The sequence below is a fragment of the Salvelinus namaycush genome, chromosome 41, assembly GCF_016432855.1.
Source record: "Salvelinus namaycush isolate Seneca chromosome 41, SaNama_1.0, whole genome shotgun sequence".
Lineage (NCBI taxonomy): Eukaryota > Metazoa > Chordata > Actinopteri > Salmoniformes > Salmonidae > Salvelinus > Salvelinus namaycush.
In genome coordinates, this window is record NC_052347.1 from 5,303,539 (window position 1) to 5,330,501 (window position 26,963).

Here is a 26,963-nt window from a genome sequence, read left to right on the forward strand (position 1 = left end):
TGGCAACTTTTCCACCAGATAGCTTTTAAGGTCTGGGTGATGAGGAATCGGACGGAGAGGGACTCAAAAAGCTTAGGATCCATCCTGAAAGTGTCTGAATCCTGAAGCTGAGCCTGAAGCTGTGGGGATAGAGATCCTGATGCTCTGTACTGTACATGGGACATACAACCCTGTTTAAGACTACAGAGGACATGACATGACAGACTACAGCTCTATCAGCCTTCACATTCTACACTACAGAGATTGAGCCATACGGATCACACAATCATAAATTCACAATCATAATGATAACTGTCCTCGTGCTGTCAGTTCAGTAGGATTCCATGGTATTCATGCAGTAGTACTAACAAAAGAAACTAAAAAGAGACCAACCAAACTGCTTTTTTTCTCTCAAAACATAAATAAATTGAATATAGCTAAAATAACCGGATGAGGTGTATGGCATCTGGCAGTTGTTTTTTTCTTTACAGCGTACTCAACAATGAGAAAAGTACCTCTTTAATAAGGGTTGTAAACAGATCAATTCATGAGCTTCTGATTGGCATGGCCCCCAAACCCACCCTCCTCTCCCCGCTAACCCCCTAGCCCTAACCGTGAAACCCCCTTCCTCCCTCCCTCCCTTCCCCAGTCTGTCTATCAGCCTCCTAGCCCATACGTTGTGATGTGTGTTTAACGGATGTACACGTCCCTCCCCCAGTCCTCCTGGTTGTGGTTGCGGCCCATGTTGGCGCCGGTATCCCCGGGTTCCTGGCAGTACCTCTCCCTTAGCTTGGCCCGGCTGTGTTGCCCAGGCTGGGTGTGGGAGGGCATGGGAGGGTGGTTGAGGTTCTCCTGGTCCGGCTCGGCCCCTTCGTCTTCCCAGGAGGCCTGGCGGCCGTGGTGCTGGGCCAGGTGGAGGCGGCTGCCCCCGCCCCCTACCCCGCGGTACATCTCAGACTCCTCGTAGGGGTCGGTCTCAATGTCCATGCAAGAGTCCCCTGCTTCAGTGTAGGCCGAGTCCCGACTGCCCTGCGTCTCCGAGTCAAAGGTGTCCTGCCGGGACAGGCCCCTCCCACCCCCTCCCCGTAGCTGGCCCCGTGACGAGTGCAGGTAGGTCTGCTGCTTCTGCTGCTGGTGCTGCTGCTGTTGCTGCTTCCCTCCCTGGTCACTCTGGTAGTCATGGAGACTGCCGCTGCCACCGCACTCCGAAAGAGGCCCTTCCCGCTTCTGTTCTCCGTGCACCAGGTATGGCCCCTGCAGCGAGCCACGCCCATACCACACGACACGCCATGCAGAGACACAGTGAGAGAGACAGAACAAGGCCCAGGCAGTGGGTTAGTCAACAGGGTTAGGACAGGTTAAGGTGCAGTTAGATAAAAAAACAGGATATCAGTAATGTCAGTCAGTCAGTTCACAATGCAACACAAATAGAGGTTCACAGTATAACAATACATGTATTTATGCAGTACTTAAAGCACACTGCTATTGCATTGTTATTGCATTGAAATCACTACTTGGTCAAAGTGACATTATTTTTTGTATGTAATACATGCACGCAGACTCTTTTCCATAGACTACAGAAATGTGTTCATTCATCATCTGTAAGAGAAACAGCCATGCAGTCATTAGGCAAGCAAAACACCACGTTCAGCTCCTGGCTGCAAAACCAACAGTGCCCCCTTCTGGCTGACTTTTCACAGCAGCTAAAATGATGTTTCAACTAAATGTGATATATCTTTTTCATTCACAAGCATGTTCCTCATCCTAAGTAGTAAGTATTACATTCTGTTTAAACTCAGCACAATTAACAAGACACTTTAGAGTTGGGTCAAGCCAACATTTGCCTGATCCTTGCTCTCATGAATAGGCCCGAGCTTAAGTCACACCCATTGACAGTAAAACAATAACTGAACAAAATCTCCTCCGTCTGAACGACTTCTAATGAATCTATACAGCCGCCATTGTCTTATGTCAGATCGCGTTACTCGTACGCGACGCTCGGCCCTCAACCGAGACAGGTCAGCGCAGGCGGAATTGACGCGCTGTCTGACGTAAGACAATGTACAGCCAGCCGCACCATATCAAATATGACCTATTGTATCAGAGAAAGCACTGTTCATAATCGTGCATTTCTGTCTAACTGAACACGATTAAATCAATTCTGTGGGTATAACTCATTGATATATAGAAGCAGCTTGGACACTTTCACAAGGTCTTGGACTATGACAGTCATGAGTCATGCTGTATGTATTTGGCTGAAGCCAGTGGCTGATTGTAGATGAGACCCAGATGATCATTCTTCTGCTGGTTAGAGTTTCCTGTGTGAATTAATGAAATAGGACATTCCTATTAGTCATGGCCCACATCACTTCACACACACGCGGGCACGCATATTCAAGCTCTCACACGCACACAGCCCATCCCTGCCACGCCACGCCCATCAGAAACCCAGAAATGATGCCACAACAACAAGGCACACATTGGCCAAGCGGCCGAGATGACTCGCTCCTTTTCAGGGACGGTGCCATGGCAACACGGAGAAGGGAAGTCAACTGGACACCGTTTCCCAGATGATAAAGGAGTGCTGAAGAAAGGAGGCCAGGCAGGGAGCCCCGAGGTTGGGTAAGGGGCACGCAATTTTCTCTACCAATTACAATAAACAGGGAATAGGCAGCAGACCAGAGACAGAGGTACTTCACTGACTGATGGACGGACGATGGAGGATTTTCACTTCTTCCAATAACTGCCCGCGTCAATTCATTTCACAACTTCAATGTGATTGTGTGTGTGTTATTCTCACTGAAAACCCTTGCCTGTGCTGGTTTGGTCTGGATCCAGTGTCCTGCCCATATAAACTCTCCTTTGCTAATTTTGCTGTGTGTGTTGCTCTAAGATATTGTGTCATTTGCAGAGAGGTTTTCTTGAAGAGGACGAAGCTCTCTGTTTGTCCTCTCGGTGTTTGTGTGTGGGCGTTTTTGAACGCAGAAGGATTTTACAGTAATGTGTGGGGCCTATATAGTTCCGAGTACTCTGATGTGTGTGTGTGTGTTTGTAAGTGTGTGTGTGAATATGAATGTCTGTGTAAGTGTGTGTATGTGCTATTGAGTTGGATCCAGTGTGATGGACCCAGTATACTCTCCAGTAAACAGCCTCCTCCCTCTCTCCATGTACGTGGTGTTTCTCTACACAGTATAATGAATGAGAACGTGGTCTAAACATAATGTGATTCGGTTCTTTCCTTCTTTCAGGTAAAGGGGAGGGATGGAGAGAGGGAGGATGGGGGGAGGTATATCTGGAGAGCAGGCAGCCGGGTTTGGAAGGGGGTGTTGCTCCCCCTGAGCCCCCCCACAGCTGGCCTTTAGAGGGCGTGCTCGGCCACCTTCCCGTGCTCGGCCCCGGGGCCATCCAGGCCGGGCCAGAACTCCAGGTTGCGGCGCAGGGAGGTGAGCACCTGTACCTGCAGGTTGGAGACGGGCTCTGGGGAGGCGGCCAGGGCGGCCGTGGCCATGGTGCGGTTGAGGAGGGGGTTGGGGGGGTTACTGCTGGGGGGGTGGGTGGCCTTCCAGTAGGCCTCCAGGTAGTCAGCCAGATGCTCACAGGCGTCCTCCAGCTGGTTCTCATCCAGGATGATGTCAAACAGCTCCTACATACAACACAGAGGGACATTATGTTCGTCTCTCACCTTTCAACTTCAGAGATTCAGCCAACTACCTAAAAGGGCATTCATTTCAATGTTAAGCCAATTCCATTGCTCAGACTGGTCATTGTGAATTCATTTGTTCAGGGCAAACAGCATGTAAGAACATGTGCCGTTCGGGCCACAGAATCCAGGGTCACAGACAGACACTCACAGGGGGGCACTGGGCCAGCTTGTCTGCTGCCACCATCTGCACGTTCAGGTGTTTGGCCTGGGACTTCCCCCGGGATTTAATGAGCCTCTGGAGGACCTGAAGGGAAACAGGCAACAACATACCGCTGGTCACTGACAGAGATGTCACATCTACAGACATTTCAGTCACATACATGCCATTTCAGTAGGACGTGATAGAGGAAGTCAATCGACCACAAAGTCATTCCGCTCAGAGGGTACCTTCGGTGAGGCTATTTTGATGTAGACGATGATAGGAGCCAGGGAGGTCTTAGCCAGCTGAGAGGGGTGGTTAATGGTGTCTGCGTCTAGGGCAACCAGCTGCAGGGTGCGGGCCAGCTCAAAGATACGCTCAATTTCACTCTGCACCTCCGCTATGTGGTAGAGAACAACATGGAAATGCAATAAGTAACAGGGTGAACAAACAGAGTATACAAATTGAATTGGTGGTCAAATCCCAATTCTGTCCACACTTAAATCGCTTCTGGAGTATACAGATCAGTGTGACTATTGCCACTTTGCGAACTCATATTTCACACACTTACCATTTCAAAATAACAGGATACACACACGCACATGCAAACGTGGCATGGTAACACTGTATCATGCATGTCAACATTTTGGCAAAAGGTTCGGTGCGTGTGAAACAGAACCCATCGTACTCAATGTTCCATTTACACACCGCTAAATGGAACATTGGGGTCATTCTCATTCTGCTGCCACATTCCAACGAGCAGTGACTGATGTTTTGCAAATATCATCTCTGACACAACTTTTTATATCGACTCAAACTCGGGGAAGGAAGGAGGCTTGTGAGAATGAGATGCCTTTGGTAGCACTTGATATACTCTTCTGAACATATCAATGAATAAAACACTCGGAAACGGACGAAGTGTAACTGCATTCGCTGTTAGAGCTATCAGGCATCGCAAACGTGTTAGTCTGTTTGGATGTTCCGGCTTTGTACACTCTCGTTCTCCTTTTGGGTACGTAAGGTGGGTGGGGGGTTGTTCCAGCCACAATGACATAACAGGGGACAGGTAATCTACAGTGGGCTGCAGACGGTCTCCCTCCGAAGGGCTGAGGTAGAAAGGGAATTAAACCTGCAGGCGGAAGGCAGCGACCAGAGGCTCCACAGAGAGATAAGAGAAATGAAATTTACCTAAAAGGATGAAAACCTAACAAACTGTCCTAGCTTTTATTAACCTGCAAATGTCCTCCATTTACACTGCATCTCTGTGAAGAATGTGTTTCCCTGTATCAGAGATTGGTAGTAACCAATGATGTACGGTATATAAACTCATGAATACATGAACGTCTAATTGTGTATGCATACAGGCTCCTTGTAAGTAAAGTGTTATTACATGTTGCTTTACAGTAGGGTCCCTGATTCTGGGTCACAGGGTGGGAGGCAATGGAGGATGGAGGGGGGAGTATCAGTTTCCCCTGTACACGCATCCCTGACTACAGTTGGCTCCCCAGCCCCCCTCCTATCACATTTCCCCTGAACCTCAGACAGACAGGCAGACAGCAGGCAGACGCTCAGCTGACCAGCCTAGAGCCACCAGAGCCAACCAGCCAACTCATTCGGCTGTGTAATTAGTCTACTCTTTCCAAGCCTGAGTTCAAGTTGTTTTATTACTGCAAGCAACAGGCTTTCACAAACATGTGTGAGGAACAGACAGGCAGACAGATGCATGAGGTACGAGTGTAATGAGGGGACGAGGAGAGTAGTGAGAGACAGACAGGGGAGGAGAACAGAGGGGGAAAAAAGCTCTTGGTTGTTTTCCTCGTGGGGTTGAGAGCATACGTACCGAGCACGTCTGAGAGACGTAGAGCGAGTGGAGGGAAGGAGAGTGGTGGAAGAGAGGGACGGGTGGGTGGAGGGGAGGGGAGGAAAAGACAGGATGGAGAAAGAGAAGAGGCCAGGTCAGAGGGGGACAATGAGTAATAAAGCTAGAAGGCTGACAGCCCTTTCGGGGTTGTCAGGCTACACTGCCCCTCTCTGCTCAGCTAGCCTCTCCTCTAGAGGGGCCTTTCTGCTCTGTGCTTAGCCCTACTCACTGATATTGAAGACCTTCTACGCCAAATGGAGTGGATTGATGACCTTCTAAATAAAAACCTTTGCGTAATTCAATTCCATTTCAATTCAATGGTTGAATGGGCGACTATGAGGCTCCCTACTGCATGTTATCAATAGATGCTAACATCCAATCAACCAATATTCCCTGACCTTTCGCTGACCAGGTAGCTATTACCAACAGAAACAATACTTTTAAATATCTCTCTCCCAATACTCGGAGACAGGTTAAACACCAGTCATTGTCCAAGTACAAACTGGTATTTCATTTAGAATCGGGCAGGTCATCAGCAGGATCAAACACTTACACAAGCTAAGATGGATATATGAAAACACAGATAGTGAAAGGTAACAACACAATAGCCCAACGGATGATAAGAAACATGAACTAACAAAGCTTTTTGAAATGTGTCACGTGTGGTGTGTGTTGGAAAGGCACAGAGCCAGTCCTGGCAATTATTGTGAACAATAGTTTTCTTATAGGTACAAAGAAGGTACAAAGATGTCTTTCCCTACAGGTCCTGTCTTACCCAGGCTGGAGCGCGTGCTGGAGCGCTCGATGATGGCGTGTTTACTGGGGTTGTTGAGGACCGAGCGCTTGGCAAGGGAGATGTCTGCTGTCACCCGGGTGATGGATATCCTGGAAGAAACACGATCAACCAATCAGGGCTGAGAACTGGAAACGTCTTAAAGCAGGTGAACTAAATACTAAGTTGAAGACATTTTCAACCTTTACTAGATATGGTAAATATTTCAGTCGTGCTCTGTGGCTGGCCTGAAACTCACCTGCCCTCAAACTTGTGCTTGAGAAAGTCAAAGAGAGCCTTTTGCATCATGTCAGTCACCTGGTGGGAGACGAGGAGAAGAAGAACAAAGGAGGCGTGGAATACGACCGGTATAATAAACCGTGAAGAAAGTTGGGGAGATTGAGCTACACAGTAGCCTTACCTCGTAGCCCTTCAGTGACGGCCCCACTAGAATGATGGGTCTCATGGAGGGGACCACGTCGTAAGGGGGGACATGCTCCATCTGAGCCAGGCAGGAGAGCACCAAGAGCGGGGTGAGACACTACAACCACTGTGTCTGAACACAGACACACACGCGAACAGAGCTCACGCATACTCTTGAGACGCACAATCTACAGCCACTTTGTACGCACACGTCCGGAGCTACACAATCTACTGTCACAGAAACACACACACACACACACACACACACACACATAAATCAACATTATGCCAACACCAACTCTTCCTCTCTCTGTACAGTGGACTACAGTCAGAATGACATGTAATGCTTTTCAGACAGGATAGGATAAAAGACCAAGCTCAACATTTTTCACAGAAAGCACTCATTTCCATTTCTCAGTCTGCCCTCCCAGTCATAGCAAATGAAATAAACCGTCATCAAATTGGATCAGAATGAGCTACGGAGAGTGGTAAGGGCCATTATTGATATATATATAAAAAAGAATCTCAGGAGCTTTCATGCAGCCAAATGCTTATGTGACTGCGGATCCAGTCAAAAACAAACTCTCTCTCTCCTACTCTCTCGTAGTATGTATCTGTGTGTGGTAGACTCCTCCTGCTTTATAGAAAGAAGCCAGATCGACACCGAGCCAAATGGGTTTTTAGGCCCAGAGAAAATGGACAACAAGCACACACTAAACCTACAAAAAGATACCCCTCATTTTGAACCAACATACAGAGAACGTATTTCAGACACTAACTTAAACACTCATATCACAATGAAAATGGAAACATACACAGATGACGCGCACTCTTACGCAAAACACACACACCCAGTCAATCAATATTCCGGCAAGTAAAACAAATGCATACATTAACATTCCATCAATATGAACCATGAGAAGCATGATTCATCTGCCCAACAATGCATCTATAAGCATCTGTTCTGTTATAGAAAGCGTCCCGTTTTGGAGTGACAGGTGAGGGGAGAACACTAAGTGGAGAACAGGTCCCATGGTCTATCCACTAACAGACAGGCAGGCATTAGGAGAATACAGATGTAGGATCTTCATTTGACCTATATTGTCACAGCAAAATAATCCTGCAGCAACCGGTTTTGAACGTTTAGTCCATAATGTTGGTTGATCCGTGGTTAGGCCATTAACTGGCCCAAAGTAGTGTACATGAAACGTTTTCAGTAAATGTATGTAAATCACGAAGCTCATTTGCATTTCCTGCAGGAAAATTCTCAGCAACAAAAAGTGATCACATTAAGGTCCTACACCTGTAGGGTGCTAGCGTGTACTCAGTGTCAGCTCTCTGTATTCTCAGCACGCCTTCTCCTCTGTATTCCATGCAGCACTTTAGTGCACTGAGAGCAGTAGCATTGAGGCTTGAAGAGCTCTCCTCCACTAAGGTACATTACGTTACATAAAGCCACACCTCCACAACCAGGCAGTGGACTCAGTTCACCTCATTACGATTCACTACATCTAAAAATACACTTAAGAACTTTTCCAAATGGTGCTCATCACTAGAGGGGCAGTGCTGGGGGAAGTGCACTGCGTATCACCATTAATCTCTCTCTTTCTGAATAACATGAACTTTCACGTAATCTATAGAAAGTGTTTTTGCTATTGGAGGACAAAGCGTGCCTCTGTCTCCACAGTCTCCTGTATCTATGGGATCAAAGCTGTGTTGACAGCTCTGAGATAGCGAGGCGGGCTGATGACAGGCTACTGGCTGTCACTCAAAGCAGCCGTCCAGAATGGGAATGAAAACACATCAGGGAGCATTAACGTTCACCAGAACTGTGAGTGACAGGGGCCGTGACACGCCTGCACCTGCTTACTGACAGCCCGTGTTTACCCAATCAGCTCTGACTGCATACTGACAGCCCGTGTTTACCCAATCAGCTCTGAAGACAGCGACAATGGAAGCCCTGCTTGCATTTGGGGGTGGAACTAACATTCCCCTTCCTACAATTCCTCCCTATAATTTCTCATTTTCCATAATTTATTCATTGATCATTTTGGAACACAATATCCCTGGGGACAACTGCAACACGGAAAGTGAAGTGAAAACCTTGACAAAAAATGAGGAAATGTTCAAATCCAGTCACCTCCCACTCTCTCTAGCATAAGCTGACATGAGAGCAGACTGAGGAACATGGAGAGACGACAGAGAGGAAGAGGAGGACGTGACAGAACAGAAGGTAAAGGTGAAGTAAAGGTCAGCACCGACTCACCGACTTCTGTTTCTGTTTAGCTGGACCACCTACAGTATCATTCCGCACACAACCCCCACGAGAAGACAGCGCAAAAGGGACAAAAAAAGAGACATAAAAGCACAAAAGACAGAGGACGTGTTGTTATTGACAGGTGACGGTTAGTTGGGAATTGGGCGTGGAGCTGTTCAATAGGACAGCGGAGACCACACCCACTGTAGTCTGATCGATTCGAGATGCTCCGTCGACGAATATTCATACATTGCTTTTGTATCGGCGAATGTATGAACGTGGTCAGGTTCGTCTTTAGCTCAGCTCAACCCCTCCCCCAGTTGACCAGCGCAGAAACACACAGGCAAACATAACTCAACGTTACCACGGTAACCAGAGGCTGAGGGGCCAATCGGGATTAGAGAGTCAGACAGGCGCTAGCTAGCGGCGGGAACGGTGGGTCAGTTTAGGGCAGTAAGTCAGAGACGAGGGGGGTAAGAGGGGCTAGTGGGGTAAGACAGAGGTTATTATAGCCTAGGACTGGGCCATAGCTTCGTGCAGAAGGGAGGTTTGGTTGAAAGGAGGTGGGGAGGGGAAGCAGCCGTGCTGCCTGGGTCCCCTGGAGGGCTTTACCTTCTTAAAGAAGGGCAGGCGGTGGATTTGGCCCTGGGGGGAGGTGACGCTGCCTGCGCTGCCCTTGGGGGAGCGAGGGTCACCCTGGGGCTCAGGGGGCTCCTCGGCATCCAGGTCCAGGGGGTCAAGGTCAAAAGCCATCGTGGACATGTCCACATGAGCTGAGGGGTGGGGCGGGGTAGAGTGAGTGAGAGAGAGAGAGAGATTGAGAGAGAGAGAGAGAGGGGACAGGGAATGACAGAAAGAGAGAGAAAGAATATCGAGCAATGGTGAAAGGGGAAGAAAAAGGGGAGATGTACACAGAGAAACGAGGACAGAGAAAAAAGGGAGGACAAGAAAGGCACGATAAGAAAGGCAATCAAGAGCAGAGTGAAGGCCAGACTCAGATCTGAGATCTAGAAACGGGAGAAATGACAGAGTTCTGAACCAGAAATAACAGTTCTGAAATAAAAGTCAACAGGCGACTAAGTAAAGAATAAATGCTTTTGGCCACGACAAAGTCGGTGTATGAGCAGGTCAGAGAAACAGTGATGGAAACAGAACAGTGAGTAATAGAGAGATGCGGAGAGAAAGGAGGCGGAAGAGAGAGCTATTCACTGCTGAAGAAGAAGTGGCGGAGACGAGGAAAAGAGAGAGAGAGAGCAGAGAAGAAGAGGTGCTAGGAGGTGGAGGCAGAAAAGGGTGTTTAGCTGCCCCAAGGAGGGTTTGCTGTGTGCTGGGACTGGTTAAGGTGCTGAGGGCTCTGTGTTTTGGGTGTGGGTAGGGGTGTTTTAAGCCGGCACAGCAAGGCAGGAGTATGGGTTTGGTTTATCAGTTGAGGTGTAACAAATATGGTTGATAAAGAGAACCATACTATAACTGTCGTGTATTAACGTAACACATCTATCATTGTTAGGTAATCCATCAACGGAGAAACAACGGCAGTTGCAGTCAATCTGCGTGTCTGATCTAGTCCGTCTGTCCTCAATTCAATTATTCAATTCAATGAATTCACTCCCAGTCAGTTCTTATCTAATAAAAACATTGTATATATTTCTGTCAATCTTTCCTTCTGTCTCTATGTCAGTCTATTTATTTCCCTCAGTGAACGGTAGTGTCTATCCAGCAGCATGACTGAACTGAACTATCCCGTTGCTGCCCGGTGCTAACACTTAAGGTATGGGCTGCGTCTCAAATCGTGCATCAAAGGGCATATTACCTTTGACCAGGGCCCATAAGGCTTCGGTCAAAACTAGCGCACTATGCAGGGAATAGGGTGCCATTTGGGACGCAGCCCTGGTCTGGCCAAGCGTAGTGATCAGATTGAATGAGAGGAGCGCTATATCCTCAGCTGTATTTCAGGCTGGTCCTGTTGGCCATGCTAATGACAAACCTGCTATAGGACCCCTCTCTTTCTCTCCATCTGACTCCCACTGAGATGCTCCCCTCCACACTGCAGATATCTCATTCATCATGGATCACTAACTATCCAATTCAAATCGACACGGAATATTAGCGACAGGCCGCGGCAGAGGGCTATATCTATAGCTATCGTGTGTGTCTCTTCTAGCCAGCCGAGCTGTGACGATGACACCCTACCCCTGACCTTACCTGTGCCAGGAGGGGTGGGCCTGCGTGTTCCCGTGGCAACGTCCAGGCTGGAGCTGCCACCAGATTTACTGTAAGAGTGAGGAGGAGAGAACAATGAGTGGATGGTTACTGGTAGGTGAAAATTGAAGTGGATTGAAAAAAATTGTAATTGAAAATAAATGGAACTTTTCCCATTTTTAATTGTGAAGTAGTGACTGTTGTGAAGTGGTGATTGGGTGATCATTGTACTGTATTATGTTGCATGCATTGTGGAAGCTAATTGGATAACAGGGTTGGCTCAATTCAAATTGAAGACAATTTAAAAAGTAAACTAAAATTACAATTCAATAAGGGCATTTATTTTCATTGACTTCTCAATAAACTGAAAAGTAGACGCTACTTATTTCTAAAGTAAAAAAAAAAAGATACATTTTAAATTCAAATGACTTTCTGAATGAACTGCCTTCAATTTGAATTGAGCCCAACCCTGTTGGATAACAGCTCTGACATGACGGTAGCCGATAGGTAACTGATCTATGTTGCTGTAAAGTGACTGGGGGATGGGTGCCAGGGGACGTGGGTGTGGGCAGCAGCCAGTACCTGGAGCTGAGGCGGTTCTGTCTCATCTTCTGCTCCTGCAGTAGCCTGGTGTTCTCCAGTTTGACTGGGCTGGGGATGAACCCCACCTCACAGCCCTCCTTCACCAGACGCCCAATCCACCAGTCATTATTGTACTTCTGCACAGAGCACACAGACAGACAGACACGTAAATGCTACCCAATAATACACGCACCAGTCTTCTCCTCCCTCGCTCACAGAGCCCCTGCGGTTGTTGCCAAGGCAACCGCCGCCGCCATCGTAGCTTGCTTATCGACACATCAATCAGATATAAATCTAGAACCCGGATGTTCATATTACAACAAAATGCCATTTCACCATATCCCACTGTCTTCGTAAAGCTCCAGGGGATGGGAACTGAATCATCTTCAGAAATGATCTAACAATAAGGAAATAAGAAGGCCCAGTGTTGTTTACGCAGCTTCCGGGTACCTCTTTGATGTGTAGGAAGTCTTTGGCTTCAAAGGAGATGGCCATGCCCTGCACTGGGACGTCGTCGTTGGGCCCAGAGTTGTAGCCCACATTCGTCCGCACGGCAAAGGCCACTGGTTTGGTCTGGAGAGGTTGAAGCGAGAAGAGAAAGCAGAACAAAGAATGAGAACGGAGGATAAGAATGATGAACGACATGAGGCCGATAGAGAGGACAAGACGGGGGTGAGACATTACTCGCCTTGTCATGTCGCTCGATGTCTATGATGTCACAAAGACTGTTATTGAATGTTAATTGACTAGAAATACAGGTTATAATATGTGTTAACCGTGTACCTAAAACATTGAGGGGACACTGTTAGCGAGATGTGTATAGTTAGGGTCAGATGTGTATAGTTAGGGTCAGGGCGAACGGTTAAAGACCGTGCTGTTCTGTATGGCTGTATGGGGTACTGTATAACAGAAGGACAGGGTCACAGGGAAGGGCCATGGTGACCTCTGACCTTAGCTTTCTCGAGGGTGGCCAGGGCTTGTAGGTCGGCCTCCTTCCTCAGTGCCTCTGGGTCCTCCTCCAGGGACACATCTGAGTCCGATGGCCGGCTGGTGTAGGAGTCGGCAGAGCCCTGCAACACACACACACAGAGTGAGAGTGAGAGTGAGAGTGAGAGTGAGAGTGAGAGTGAGAGAGAGAGAGAGAGAGAGGGCAGAGAGGGCAGAGAGGGCAGAGAGGGCAGAGAGGGCAGAGAGGGCAGAGAGAGAGGAGGTATAGAGAGAAGGAAAGAAGGAGAATGTGGGAGATGGTGGCATGGTCATTTTTTCTAGCGTGCTGTATGTTTGTTCGAGCAGGGGTGTGTGTGGACACAAGCGTATTCTATGGCATGACCACATGTCCTTGAATAAAAACCTGTGTGCCAGTAAAGGCAATAAAGACAGCAATAGTACTACTGGAACCACACACACACACACACACACACACACACACACACACACACACACCTCCCCATAACAACACCAACAGACAGACAGGGGGGAGAGAAATGAGTGGACTGTAGAGGTGTGTGTGGAATAACACAATCAATGCCTTGTGCCCAACGTGATAATCCGTTTTCTTCTTCCATGGGATCTCTCTCCCTCTCTGCTTTATGTATCCTTCACTCTGTGCCTCTCAGTCCCTTCTCTCAATATATTTTTTCCCACTGCCTGTCTTTTCACATCTCCCTATGCTTTGCTCCATCTCCGTTTAGACCATAATATGTACTGTAGTGTGTTCTGTCCATCTCTGTTTAGACCATAATATGTACTGTAGTGTGTTCTGTCCATCTCTATTTAGACCATAATATGTACTGTAGTGTGTTCTGTCCATCTCTGTTTAGACCATAATATGTACTGTAGTGTGTTCTGTCCATCTCTATTTAGACCATAATATGTACTGTAGTGTGTTCTGTCCATCTCCGTTTAGACCATAATATGTACTGTAGTGTGTTCTGTCCATCTCCGTTTAGACCATAATATGTACTGTAGTGTGTTCTGTCCATCTCCGTTTAGACCATAATATGTACTGTAGTGTGTTCTGTCCATCTCTGTTTAGACCATAATATGTACTGTAGTGTGTTCTGTCCATCTCTATTTAGACCATAATATGTACTGTAGTGTGTTCTGTCCATCTCCGTTTAGACCATAATATGTACTGTAGTGTGTTCTGTCCATCTGTATTTAGACCATAATATGTACTGTAGTGTGTTCTGTCCATCTGTATTTAGACCATAATATGTACTGTAGTGTGTTCTGTCCATCTCTATTTAGACCATAATATGTACTGTAGTGTGTTCTGTCCATCTGTATTTAGACCATAATATGTACTGTAGTGTGTTCTGTCCATCTGTATTTAGACCATAATATGTACTGTAGTGTGTTCTGTCCATCTCTATTTAGACCATAATATGTACTGTAGTGTGTTCTGTCCATCTCTGTTTAGACCATAATATGTACTGTAGTGTGTTCTGTCCATCTCTATTTAGACCATAATATGTACTGTAGTGTGTTCTGTCCATCTCCGTTTAGACCATAATATGTACTGTAGTGTGTTCTGTCCATCTGTATTTAGACCATAATATGTACTGTAGTGTGTTCTGTCCATCTGTATTTAGACCATAATATGTACTGTAGTGTGTTCTGTCCATCTGTATTTAGACCATAATATGTACTGTAGTGTGTTCTGTCCATCTCTGTTTAGACCATAATATGTACTGTAGTGTGTTCTGTCCATCTCTATTTAGACCATAATATGTACTGTGGTGTGTTCTATACTACTGACTGGTGCCTACCTCATTCTGAATGGCTCGAGGGCAAATATCCCAATCACCTTTAATTGTCATCTACCACCTCTCTGTGGTATATCTTGTGTTTCACCCTTTATTTATAACTTGGAGGCACAAAGGGAACCTGCCTGCCTGCCTGGCTGCCTAACTGTCTGCCTGCACTCAAGCCTACTCCTCAAATACACACATTACTGTCTGGCACAGAACACTTGGCTGGTGTAATATGAGTGTGAAGTGGATGCAGCAAAACACATATGCAAACCTGAATCCCATCTGATCAGGCGCTTTCATGTGTTTAACACCCAGTGCCTACAGATTCACCGAGTGTGGGCGTGTCAGAGAGAGAGGGGGAGATAGAGAGAGAGATAGAAAAGAGAGATAAAACAGCCTAAGGCCCGGATTTAATATTAGCACTGATATATTACTCATGAAGTGGCTATGGTTTTTGTCTACTTCCACCACCAGTGATCAATGGTAACCTGAGCCTCTCTGGCTGAGCCTAATCCATCCATCCACACAATAAAAACCCTGGCCTGGCCTCCTCTCCTGGGGGGCTCTGCTCAGAGCGCAGCGTTCCCTGCCTGGCATACTGTACACTACAGCCCAGCACTGGTAGTACAGCCTGGCTCACTTGTAAAGTGTTTGAGTGTTCTCTTTATGTAACTATCCCACTTGTTCGGTTTTTCCAGGTGTCAGACTCTCTCTCGCTCGCTCGCCGCAAACACCCGTGGGAGGTGCAGACAAGAATGCGGACAGCTGAATGTGCGAGGCAGAATGAATGAGTCATTAGGTGGGGCGTTTTAAAATAGAGGTGAGAATGTGGTGAGAATAGACATCCACCATATGTAATGACTTGAAATAATGGGGAGTTCTAACACGTAGGTATTTGGTAATTAGCACATAAGTATGTGCTTAAACAAAACTGCTTTTTTTTTTTTTAAATGGTGCGATCGCAAAATCAGCAAACTTCCGGACTCCCTATTGGTCCCTCGATCTCTGCCTGTTATAACAGCAACGGCAGGTACTGTTGCTACGTATAGAGCCGTGTGAAAGAGGAGAAGAAATGAAAAGAAGGGTTGAGTCCCAGAATGCCCCAGAAGGTAGCACGGGTCAGGGGTCGGAGGTGAAGGTTCAGGCCCCAGCCCCCATCTTTACTCCAGAGCAAATAGAGACCAGACAGGACTCGAAGGACTAAATATACACTAGGGCAACCTGTCACAGACAGACAGAAATACTGTATGTGAGTGAGAGCAAGGTACTTTGATATTTATTGTGTCACTTTAAATGGTTTGAATGAATAACAAACAGAACGTTGATTCTAGTGCAGCCACCTGTCGCATCAAAATCAATCGGTGGCTTAGCCATGCCACGCCCGGTAACCAAGGCAACAGGCAGTCACTTCCAGGGGAGCCACCCCTGACCATCCCTACTTCCTGTTTCATTAACACAAACACACCCACCCTTGCCCATCTCCTCGACACAGACAGACAGACATGCAGCGTTTAACAATGATGATAATAGCCGTTGCCACTTACCGGCTCTGAGTCATCCTCTAACCCATACAGGTGCATCCCAACATGGAGAGCTGATTATTATATAAAGGTTAATTAAGATAGATGAGAAACCAAGAGGACTGTGTCTGTCTACGAGAGAGAATAAAGAGGAGAGAATAGCTTACTGCCTCCTCAGAATAACTCACAGAACAGCAACTCCCTGACTGCTGCAACAGGTCTGTGATGCAGTGAAGCGAGAGGGAGCAAGAGGGATGTGTGTGTGTGTGTGTGTGTGTGTGTGTGTGTGTGTGCGCGCGCGTGCGTGCGTTTACAGTATGTTGTGACTCACTCACTCAACCTGGTCACACCACATAACAAACCCGCAGAATAGAAAAAGACAAAGACGGGAGTGAAATCCATGGAGAGAAAAGGAGAGGGAGACACAATTAGGGACTTAATCAACCCTTTACTAAACAAACACAGTCTGGTGGGGATTGGAGTGTGAGGCAGGGACCAGGGTGAAGTACCGATCAACAGGCAGTATGGATACCTCTAATTACGCTTTCTCTCCTACGGTCCTCTCTCTCTCCTCAACCTTTCTCTTCTTCTCTCCCACTGCCTCTCTACATGCTCCTTTACTGCATACTGTCCTTCCCTCTCTTCCACTCCCTCCCTCTGTCAATGGATTCTGTCACTCCTTTAGTTGCTTGCTTCACTTCACAGCTCCTGTTCAAAATAGCTAAAGGCCACCTGATCCCATAGCTGCTCTCCCATTGGCCAGGCCAGAGATCCCGGTAGTGTCATAGTAACCAGCCCAGCTGCTTAGTTCAGAGAGAGAGAGAGAGCGAGAGAGAGAGATAAACATGGAGAGGATGAGAGACACCATCAAAATAGCACCGCTCACTTTTGGAAGTGGTGAAGGCAGGAGAAATGGCTAGATTAACATGCTCTCAGAAACATACTCAAAAGGTGACTAATGGCTACAGCTGAGCTTATTTGATAAACATCCTGCTTCAAGGCTTTGCCTGGAGAGCTGGGCCTATAGACAGACAGTTGAAGTCAGAAGTTGACATACACCTTACATTTCAACTCTGTTTTTCACAATTCCTGACATTTAATCCGAGCAAAAATTCCCTGTCTTAGGTCAGTTAGGATCACCACTTTATTTTAAGAATGTGAAATGTCAGAATAATAGTAGAGAGAATGTAACGGCTGTCTTCGGGTGAAAGAGAGGAGGACCAAACTGCAGCGTGATGATAATCCATATTTTAATAGGCTACTTAAACAACGAACAAAAACAACAAACTGACAGAAAGAACCGAAGACGCTACAGTCCCGAACTAGTGAACACAGACCAGATGAACACACGAACAGGAACAATCACCCACAAAACACACTACAAAAACAGGATACCTAAATATGGTTCCCAATCAGAGACAATGACTAACACCTGCCTCTGATTGAGAACCATATCAGGCCAAACAAGAAACCCCACATAGAAACATAGATAATACCCACCCAGCTCACGTCCTGACCAACTAAATAAAGACTAAACAAAGGAAATAAGGTCAGAAACGTGACAGTACCCCCCCCAAGGTGCGGACTCCGGCCGCAAAACCTGAACCTATAGGGGAGGGTCTGGGTGGGCATCTGTCCACGGTGGCGGCTCTGGCGCTGGACGTGGCCCCCACTCCACCATAGTCAATCCCCGCTTCCGTGGCCTCCTCGGAATGGCGACCCTCCTAAATGACCCCACTGGACTGAGGGGCGCCTCTGGACTGAGGGGCAGCTCCGGACTGAGGGGCAGCTCATGACTGAGGGGCGGCTCATGACTGAAGGGCGGCTCATGACTGAAGGGCGGCTCATGACTGAAGGGCGGCTCATGACTGAAGGGCGGCTCATGACTGAAGGGCGGCTCATGACTGAAGGGCGGCTCTGGCGGCTCCTGACTGGCGGGCGGCTCTGGCGGCTCCTGACTGGCGGCTCCTGACCGGCGGGCGGCTCTGGCGGCTCCTGACCGGCGGGCGGCTCTGGCGGCTCCTGACTGGCTCCTCAGATGGCGCTGGGCAGACGGGCGGCTCAGATGGCGCTGGGCAGACGGGCGGCTCAGATGGCGCTGGGCAGACGGGCGGCTCAGATGGCGCTGGGCAGACGGGCGGCTCAGATGGAGCTGGGCAGACGGGCGGCGCAGACGGGCAGCGCAGACGGCGCTGGGCAGACGGGCAGCGCAGGCGGCGCTGGGCAGACGGGCAGCGCAGGCGGCGCTGGGCAGACGGCAGACTCTGGCCTGCTGAGGCGCACAGTAGGCCTGGTGCGTGGTGCCGGATCTGGTGGTACCGGACTGGAGACACGCACCACTAGGCGAGTGCGGGGAGCAGGAACAGGGCACATTGGATTCTCGAAGCGCACTATAAGCCTGGTGCGTGGTACCGGCACTGGTGGTACCGGGCTGAGGGCACGCACCCCAGGGCGAGTGCGGGGAGAAGGAACAGTGCGTACAGGGCTCTGGAGAATGATTTATTTCAGCTTTTATTTATTTCATCACATTACCAGTGGGTCAGAAGTTTACATACACTCAATTAGTATTTGATAGCATTGCCTTTAAATGGTTTAACTTGGGTCAAACGTTTCGGGTAGCCTTCCACAAGCTTCCCCCAATAAGTTGGGTGAATTTTGGCCCATTCCTCCTGACAGAGCTGGTGTAACTGAGTCAGGTTTGTAGACCTCCTTGCTCGCACACACTTTTTCAGTTTTTCCCACACATTTTCTATAGGATTGAAATCAGGGCTTTGTGATGGCCACTCCACTCCAATACCTTGACATTGTTTTCCTTTAGCCATTTTGCCACAACTTTAGAAGTATGTTTGGGGTCGTTGTCCATTTGGAAGACCCATTTGCGACCAAGCTTTAACTTCCTGACTGATGTCTTGAGATGTTGCTTCAATATATCCACATAATTTTCCATCCTCATGATGCCATCTATTTTGTGAAGTGCACCAGTCCCTCCTACAGCAAAGCACATTTCTCCAAAAAGTACGATCTTTGTCCCCATGTGCAGTTGCAAACCGTAGACTGGCTTTTTATGGCGGTTTTGGAGCAGTGACTTCTTCCTTGCTGAGCGGCCTTTCAGGTTATGTCGATATAGGACTCGTTTTACAGTGGATATAGATACTTTTGTACCTGTTTCCTCCAGCATCTTCACAAGGTCCTTTGCTGTTGTTCTGGGATTGACTTGCACTTTTCACACCAAAGTACGTTCATCTTTAGGAGACAGAACGCGTCTCCTTCCTGAGCGGTATGACGGCTGCGTGGTCCCATGGTGTTTATACTTGCGTACTATTGTTTGTACAGATGAACGTGGCACCTTCAGGCATTTGGAAATTGCTCCCAAGGATGAACCAGACTTGTGGAGGTCTACAATTTCAGTTGAAAACACAGTAAGGTTACTCTACCCCAAAAGCCAAAGGTGCAGCAAACACATGAATTGATCAGATAACAATGGACCAATGATTAATGATCAAGTTGCACTGCTGTCAGGTTGGAATTGTGTAAGTGTATGTCCTCTGGAGTTTTGTCCAGTGGAGCTAGTAGGCAGAGCTAGTAGGCAGAGCTAGTAGGCAGAGCTAGTAGGCAGAGCTAATAGGCAGAGCTAATAGGCAGAGCTAATAGGCAGAGCTAATAGGCAGAGCTAGTAGGCAGAGCTAGTAGGCAGAGCTAATAGGCAGAGCTAATAGGCAGAGCTAATAGGCAGAGCTAATAGGCAGAGCTAATAGGCAGAGTTAGTAGGCAGAGTTAATAGACAGAGCTAGTAGGCAGAGTTAGTAGGCAGAGTTAGTAGGCAGAGCTAGTAGGCAGAGCTAGTAGGCAGAACTAATAGGCAGAGCTAGTAGGCAGAGTTAATAGACAGAGTTAGTAGGCAGAGCTAGTAGGCAGAGCTAGTAGGCAGAGTTAGTAGGCATAACTAATAGGCAGAGCTAGTAGGCAGAGCTAATAGATAGAGCTAATAGGCAGAGCTAGTAGGCAGAGCTAGTAGGCAGAGCTAATAGGCAGAGGTAGTAGGCAGAGCTAGTAGATAGAGCTAATAGACAGAGCTAGTAGGCAGAGCTAATAGGCAGAGCTAGTAGGCAGAGCTAGTGGGCAGAGCTAGTGGGCAGAGCTAGTGGGCAGAGCTAGTGGGCAGAGTTAGTAGACAGGGCTGGGCAGAGCTGGGCAGAGTTAGTAGGAAGGGCAGAGATGGGCAGAGTTAGTAGTTAGGCTGGGCAGAGCTAGTGGGCAGAGCTAGTGGGCAGAGCTAGTGGGCAGAGCTAGTGGGCAGAGCTAGTAGAAAGGGCTGGGCAGAGCTAGTGGGCAGAGCTAGTGGGCAGAGCTAGTGGGCAGAGCTAGTGGGCAGAGCTAGTAGAAAGGGCTGGGCAGAGCTGGGCAGAGTTAGTAGGTAGGGCTGGGCAGAGCTAGTAGGCAGGGCTGGGCAGAGCTAGTAGGCAGAGCTAGTGGGCAGAGTTGGGCAGAGCTAGTAGGCAGGGCTGGGCAGAGCTAGTAGGCAGAGCTAGTGGGCAGAGCTGGGCAGAGCTAGTAGGTAGGGTTGGGCAGAGTTAGTAGGCAGGGCTAGTGGGCAGAGCTGGGCAGAGCTAGTAGGTAGGGCTGGGCAGAGCTAGTAGGCAGGGCTGGGCAGCGCTAGTAGGCAGAGCTAGTGGGCAGAGCTGGGCAGAGCTAGTAGGCAGGGCTGGGCAGAGTTAGTAGGCAGAGCAGAGCTGGGCAGAGTTAGTAGGTAGGGCTGGGCAGAGCTAGTGGGCAGAGCTAGTGGGCAGAGCTAGTGGGCAGAGCTGTGCAGAGCTAGTAGGCAGAGGTAGTAGGCAGAGCTAGTGGGCAGAGCTAGTGGGCAGAGCTAGTAGAAAGGGCTGGGCAGAGCTGGGCAGAGTTAGTAGGTAGGGCTGGGCAGAGCTAGTAGGCAGGGCTGGGCAGAGCTAGTAGGCAGAGCTAGTGGGCAGAGTTGGGCAGAGCTAGTAGGCAGGGCTGGGCAGAGCTAGTAGGCAGAGCTAGTGGGCAGAGCTGGGCAGAGCTAGTAGGTAGGGTTGGGCAGAGTTAGTAGGCAGGGCTAGTGGGCAGAGCTGGGCAGAGCTAGTAGGTAGGGCTGGGCAGAGCTAGTAGGCAGGGCTGGGCAGCGCTAGTAGGCAGAGCTAGTGGGCAGAGCTGGGCAGAGCTAGTAGGCAGGGCTGGGCAGAGCTAGTAGGCAGGGCTGGGCAGAGTTAGTAGGCAGAGCAGAGCTGGGCAGAGTTAGTAGGTAGGGCTGGGCAGAGATAGTGGGCAGAGCTAGTGGGCAGAGCTAGTGGGCAGAGCTGTGCAGAGCTAGTAGGCAGAGGTAGTAGGCAGAGCTAGTAGGCAGAGCTAGTAGGCAGAGCTAGTAAATATAGTTAATAGGCAGAGTTAGTAGACATAGCTAGTAGACATAGCTAGTAGGCAGAGCTAATAGGCAGAGCTAGTAGGCAGAGCTAGTAGGCAGAGCTAGTAGGCAGAGCTAGTAGGCAGAGCTAGTAGGCAGAGCTAGTAGGCAGAGCTAGTAGGCAGAGCTAGTAGACAGAGCTAGTAGGCAGAGCTAGTGGGCAGAGCTAGTGGGCAGAGCTAGTGGGCAGAGCTAGTGGGCAGAGCTAGTAGGCAGGGCTGGCCAGAGTTAGTAGGCAGGGCTAGTGGGCAGAGCTAGTAGGCAGGGCTGGGCAGAGTTAGTAGGCAGGGCTGGGCAGAGCTGGGCAGAGTTAGTAAGTAGGGCTGGGCAGAGCTAGTAGGCAGGGCTGGGCAGAGTTAGTAGGCAGGGCTGGGCAGAGTTAGTAGGCAGGGCTGGGCAGAGTTAGTAGGCAGGGCTGGGCAGAGCTAGTAGGCAGGGCTGGCCAGAGCTAGTAGGCAGAGCTAGTGGGCAGAGCTAGTAGGCAGGGCTGGGCAGAGTTAGTAGGCAGAGCTAGTGGGCAGAGCTAGTAGGCAGGGCTGGCCAGAGATAGTAGGCAGGGCTAGTGGGCAGAGCTAGTAGGCAGGGCTGGGCAGAGCTGGGCAGAGTTAGTAAGTAGGGCTGGGCAGAGCTAGTAGGTAGGGCTGGGCAGAGTTAGTAGGCAGGGCTGGGCAGAGCTAGTAGGCAGGGCTGGGCAGAGTTAGTAGGCAGGGCTGGGCAGAGTTAGTAGGCAGGGCTGGGCAGAGCTAGTAGGCAGGGCTGGCCAGAGCTAGTAGGCAGAGCTAGTGGGCAGAGCTAGTAGGCAGGGCTGGGCAGAGTTAGTAGGCAGAGCTAGTGGGCAGAGCTGGGCAGAGCTAGTAGGCAGGGCTGGGCAGAGTTAGTAGGCAGGGCTGGGCAGAGTTAGTAGGCAGGGCTGGGCAGAGCTAGTAGGCAGGGCTGGGCAGAGCTAGTAGGCAGGGCTGGGCAGAGCTAGTAGGCAGGGCTGGCCAGAGCTAGTAGGCAGAGCTAGTGGGCAGAGCTGGGCAGAGCTAGTAGGCAGGGCTGGGCAGAGTTAGTAGGCAGAGCTAGTAAGCAGAGCTAGTGGGCAGAGCTGGGCAGAGCTAGTAGGCAGAGCTAGTGGGCAGAGTTGGGCAGAGCTAGTAGGCAGAGCTGGGCAGAGCTAGTAGGCAGAGCTAGTGGGAAGAGTTGGGCAGAGCTAGTAGGTAGGGCTGGGAAGAGCTAGTAGGCAGAGCTAGTGGGCAGAGTTGGGCAGAGCTAGTAGGCAGAGCTAGTGGGCAGAGCTAGTAGGCAGGGCTGGGCAGAGCTAGTAGGCAGAGCTAGTGGGCAGAGTTGGGCAGAGCTAGTAGGCAGGGCTGGCCAGAGTTAGTAGGCAGGGCTAGTGGGCAGAGTTAGTAGGCAGAGCAGAGCTGGGCAGAGTTAGTAGGTAGGGCTGGGCAGAGCTAGTGGGCAGAGCTAGTGGGCAGAGCTAGTGGGCAGAGCTGTGCAGAGCTAGTAGGCAGAGGTAGTAGGCAGAGCTAGTGGGCAGAGCTAGTGGGCAGAGCTAGTAGAAAGGGCTGGGCAGAGCTGGGCAGAGTTAGTAGGTAGGGCTGGGCAGAGCTAGTAGGCAGGGCTGGGCAGAGCTAGTAGGCAGAGCTAGTGGGCAGAGTTGGGCAGAGCTAGTAGGCAGGGCTGGGCAGAGCTAGTAGGCAGAGCTAGTGGGCAGAGCTGGGCAGAGCTTGTAGGTAGGGTTGGGCAGAGTTAGTAGGCAGGGCTAGTGGGCAGAGCTGGGCAGAGCTAGTAGGTAGGGCTGGGCAGAGCTAGTAGGCAGGGCTGGGCAGCGCTAGTAGGCAGAGCTAGTGGGCAGAGCTGGGCAGAGCTAGTAGGCAGGGCTGGGCAGAGCTAGTAGGCAGGGCTGGGCAGAGTTAGTAGGCAGAGCAGAGCTGGGCAGAGTTAGTAGGTAGGGCTGGGCAGAGATAGTGGGCAGAGCTAGTGGGCAGAGCTAGTGGGCAGAGCTGTGCAGAGCTAGTAGGCAGAGGTAGTAGGCAGAGCTAGTAGGCAGAGCTAGTAGGCAGAGCTAGTAAATATAGTTAATAGGCAGAGTTAGTAGACATAGCTAATAGGCAGAGCTAGTAGGCAGAGCTAGTAGGCAGAGCTAGTAGGCAGAGCTAGTAGGCAGAGCTAGTAGGCAGAGCTAGTAGGCAGAGCTAGTAGGCAGAGCTAGTAGACAGAGCTAGTAGACAGAGCTAGTAGGCAGAGCTAGTGGGCAGAGCTAGTGGGCAGAGCTAGTGGGCAGAGCTAGTAGGCAGGGCTGGCCAGAGTTAGTAGGCAGGGCTAGTGGGCAGAGCTAGTAGGCAGGGCTGGGCAGAGTTAGTAGGCAGGGCTGGGCAGAGCTGGGCAGAGTTAGTAAGTAGGGCTGGGCAGAGCTAGTAGGTAGGGCTGGGCAGAGTTAGTAGGCAGGGCTGGGCAGAGTTAGTAGGCAGGGCTGGGCAGAGTTAGTAGGCAGGGCTGGGCAGAGTTAGTAGGCAGGGCTGGGCAGAGCTAGTAGGCAGGGCTGGCCAGAGCTAGTAGGCAGAGCTAGTGGGCAGAGCTAGTAGGCAGGGCTGGGCAGAGTTAGTAGGCAGAGCTAGTGGGCAGAGCTAGTAGGCAGGGCTGGCCAGAGATAGTAGGCAGGGCTAGTGGGCAGAGCTAGTAGGCAGGGCTGGGCAGAGCTGGGCAGAGTTAGTAAGTAGGGCTGGGCAGAGCTAGTAGGTAGGGCTGGGCAGAGTTAGTAGGCAGGGCTGGGCAGAGCTAGTAGGCAGGGCTGGGCAGAGTTAGTAGGCAGGGCTGGGCAGAGTTAGTAGGCAGGGCTGGGCAGAGCTAGTAGGCAGGGCTGGCCAGAGCTAGTAGGCAGAGCTAGTGGGCAGAGCTAGTAGGCAGGGCTGGGCAGAGTTAGTAGGCAGAGCTAGTGGGCAGAGCTGGGCAGAGCTAGTAGGCAGGGCTGGGCAGAGTTAGTAGGCAGGGCTGGGCAGAGTTAGTAGGCAGGGCTGGGCAGAGCTAGTAGGCAGGGCTGGGCAGAGCTAGTAGGCAGGGCTGGGCAGAGCTAGTAGGCAGGGCTGGCCAGAGCTAGTAGGCAGAGCTAGTGGGCAGAGCTGGGCAGAGCTAGTAGGCAGGGCTGGGCAGAGTTAGTAGGCAGAGCTAGTAAGCAGAGCTAGTGGGCAGAGCTGGGCAGAGCTAGTAGGCAGAGCTAGTGGGCAGAGTTGGGCAGAGCTAGTAGGCAGAGCTGGGCAGAGCTAGTAGGCAGAGCTAGTGGGAAGAGTTGGGCAGAGCTAGTAGGTAGGGCTGGGAAGAGCTAGTAGGCAGAGCTAGTGGGCAGAGTTGGGCAGAGCTAGTGGGCAGAGCTAGTAGGCAGGGCTGGGCAGAGCTAGTAGGCAGAGCTAGTGGGCAGAGTTGGGCAGAGCTAGTAGGCAGGGCTGGCCAGAGTTAGTAGGCAGGGCTAGTGGGCAGAGCTAGTAGGCAGGGCTGGGCAGAGTTAGTAGATAGAGCTAATAGACAGAGTTAGTAGACAGAGCTAGTAGGCAGAGCTAATAGGCAGAGCTAGTAGGCAGAGCTAATAGACAGAGCTAGTAGACAGGGCTAGTAGGCAGAGCTAATAAGCAGAGCTAGTAGGCAGAACTAGTAGGCAGAGGTAGTAGGCATAGCTAGTGGGCAGAGCTAGTGGGCAGAGCTAGTAGGCAGGACTGGGCAGAGTTAGTAGGCAGAGCTAATAGGCAGAGCTAGTAGGCAGAGCTAGTAGGCAGAGCTAATAGGCAGAGTTAGTAGGCAGGGCTGGGCAGAGTTAGTAGGAAGGGCAGAGATGGGCAGAGTTAGTAGGTAGGGCTGGGCAGAGCTAGTGGGCAGAGCTAGTGGGCAGAGCTAGTGGGCAGAGCTAGTGGGCAGAGCTAGTAGAAAGGGCTGGGCAGAGTTAGTAGGCAGGGCTTGGCAGAGTTAGTAGGTAGGGCTGGGCAGAGCTAGTAGGCAGGGCTGGGCAGAGCTAGTAGGCAGGGCTGGGCAGAGCTAGTAGGCAGAGCTAGTGGGCAGAGTTGGGCAGAGCTAGTAGGCAGGGCTGGGCAGAGTTAGTAGGCAGAGCTAGTGGGCAGAGCTGGGCAGAGCTAGTAGGCAGGGCTGGGCAGAGTTAGTAGGCAGAGCTAGTAAGCAGAGCTAGTGGGCAGAGCTGGGCAGAGCTAGTAGGCAGAGCTAGTAGGCAGAGCTGGGCAAAGCTAGTGGGAAGAGTTGGGCAGAGCTAGTAGGTAGGGCTGGGAAGAGCTAGTAGGCAGAGCTGGGCAGAGCTAGTAGGCAGAGCTAGTGGGCAGAGTTGGGCAGAGCTAGTAGGCAGGGCTAGTGGGCAGAGCTAGTAGGCAGGGCTGGGCAGAGCTAGTAGGCAGGGCTGGGCAGAGCTAGTAGGCAGAGCTAGTGGGCAGAGTTGGGCAGAGCTAGTAGGCAGGGCTGGGCAGAGTTAGTAGGCAGAGCTAGTGGGCAGAGCTGGGCAGAGCTAGTAGGCAGGGCTGGGCAGAGTTAGTAGGCAGAGCTAGTAAGCAGAGCTAGTGGGCAGAGCTGGGCAGAGCTAGTAGGCAGAGCTAGTAGGCAGAGCTGGGCAAAGCTAGTGGGAAGAGTTGGGCAGAGCTAGTAGGTAGGGCTGGGAAGAGCTAGTAGGCAGAGCTGGGCAGAGCTAGTAGGCAGAGCTAGTGGGCAGAGTTGGGCAGAGCTAGTAGGCAGAGCTAGTGGGCAGAGTTGGGCAGAGCTAGTAGGCAGGGCTGGGCAGAGCTAGTAGGCAGAGCTGGGCAGAGCTAGTAGGCAGAGCTAGTGGGCAGAGTTGGGCAGAGCTAGTAGGCAGGGCTAGTGGGCAGAGCTAGTAGGCAGGGCTGGGCAGAGTTAGTAGATAGAGCTAGTAGGCAGAGCTAGTAGGCAGAGCTAATAGGCAGAGGTAGTAGGCAGGGCTGGGCAGAGTTAGTAGGAAGGGCAGAGATGGGCAGAGTTAGTAGGTAGGGCTGGGCAGAGCTAGTAGGCAGGGCTAGTGGGCAGAGCTAGTGGGCAGGGCTGGGCAGAGTTAGTAGATAGAGCTAATAGACAGAGTTAGTAGACAGAGCTAGTAGGCAGAGCTAATAGGCAGAGCTAATAGGCAGAGCTAATAGACAGAGCTAGTAGACAGGGCTAATAAGCAGAGCTAATAAGCAGAGCTAGTAGGCAGAGGTAGTAGGCAGAGGTAGTAGGCAGAGGTAGTAGGCATAGCTAGTGGGCAGAGCTAGTGGGCAGAGCTAGTAGGCAGGACTGGGCAGAGTTAGTAGGCAGAGCTAGTAGGCAGAGCTAGTAGGCAGAGCTAATAGGCAGAGGTAGTAGGCAGGGCTGGGCAGAGTTAGTAGGA

The 26,963-nt window shown here is 50.4% G+C and overlaps 1 protein-coding gene across 1 annotated transcript in view; it reads right to left on the reverse strand.

Moving 5' to 3' along the window:
- Nucleotides 1-669: 669 nt before the first annotated feature.
- LOC120034351 (voltage-dependent L-type calcium channel subunit beta-1-like) overlaps nt 670-26,963 on the reverse strand; it is a 39,617-nt gene continuing 13,323 nt past the window's right edge. The window contains exons 3-14 of the mRNA XM_038980873.1: nt 12,866-12,985; nt 12,366-12,488; nt 11,916-12,052; nt 11,337-11,404; nt 9,144-9,172; nt 6,876-6,956; nt 6,714-6,772; nt 6,458-6,567; nt 4,070-4,221; nt 3,831-3,926; nt 3,437-3,622; nt 670-1,233 (exon numbers count right to left, since the gene is read on the reverse strand). Coding sequence (XP_038836801.1) covers nt 670-1,233; nt 3,437-3,622; nt 3,831-3,926; nt 4,070-4,221; nt 6,458-6,567; nt 6,714-6,772; nt 6,876-6,956; nt 9,144-9,172; nt 11,337-11,404; nt 11,916-12,052; nt 12,366-12,488; nt 12,866-12,985 — 1,725 coding nt within the window. The remainder of the gene's footprint in view (nt 1,234-3,436; nt 3,623-3,830; nt 3,927-4,069; nt 4,222-6,457; nt 6,568-6,713; nt 6,773-6,875; nt 6,957-9,143; nt 9,173-11,336; nt 11,405-11,915; nt 12,053-12,365; nt 12,489-12,865; nt 12,986-26,963) is intronic.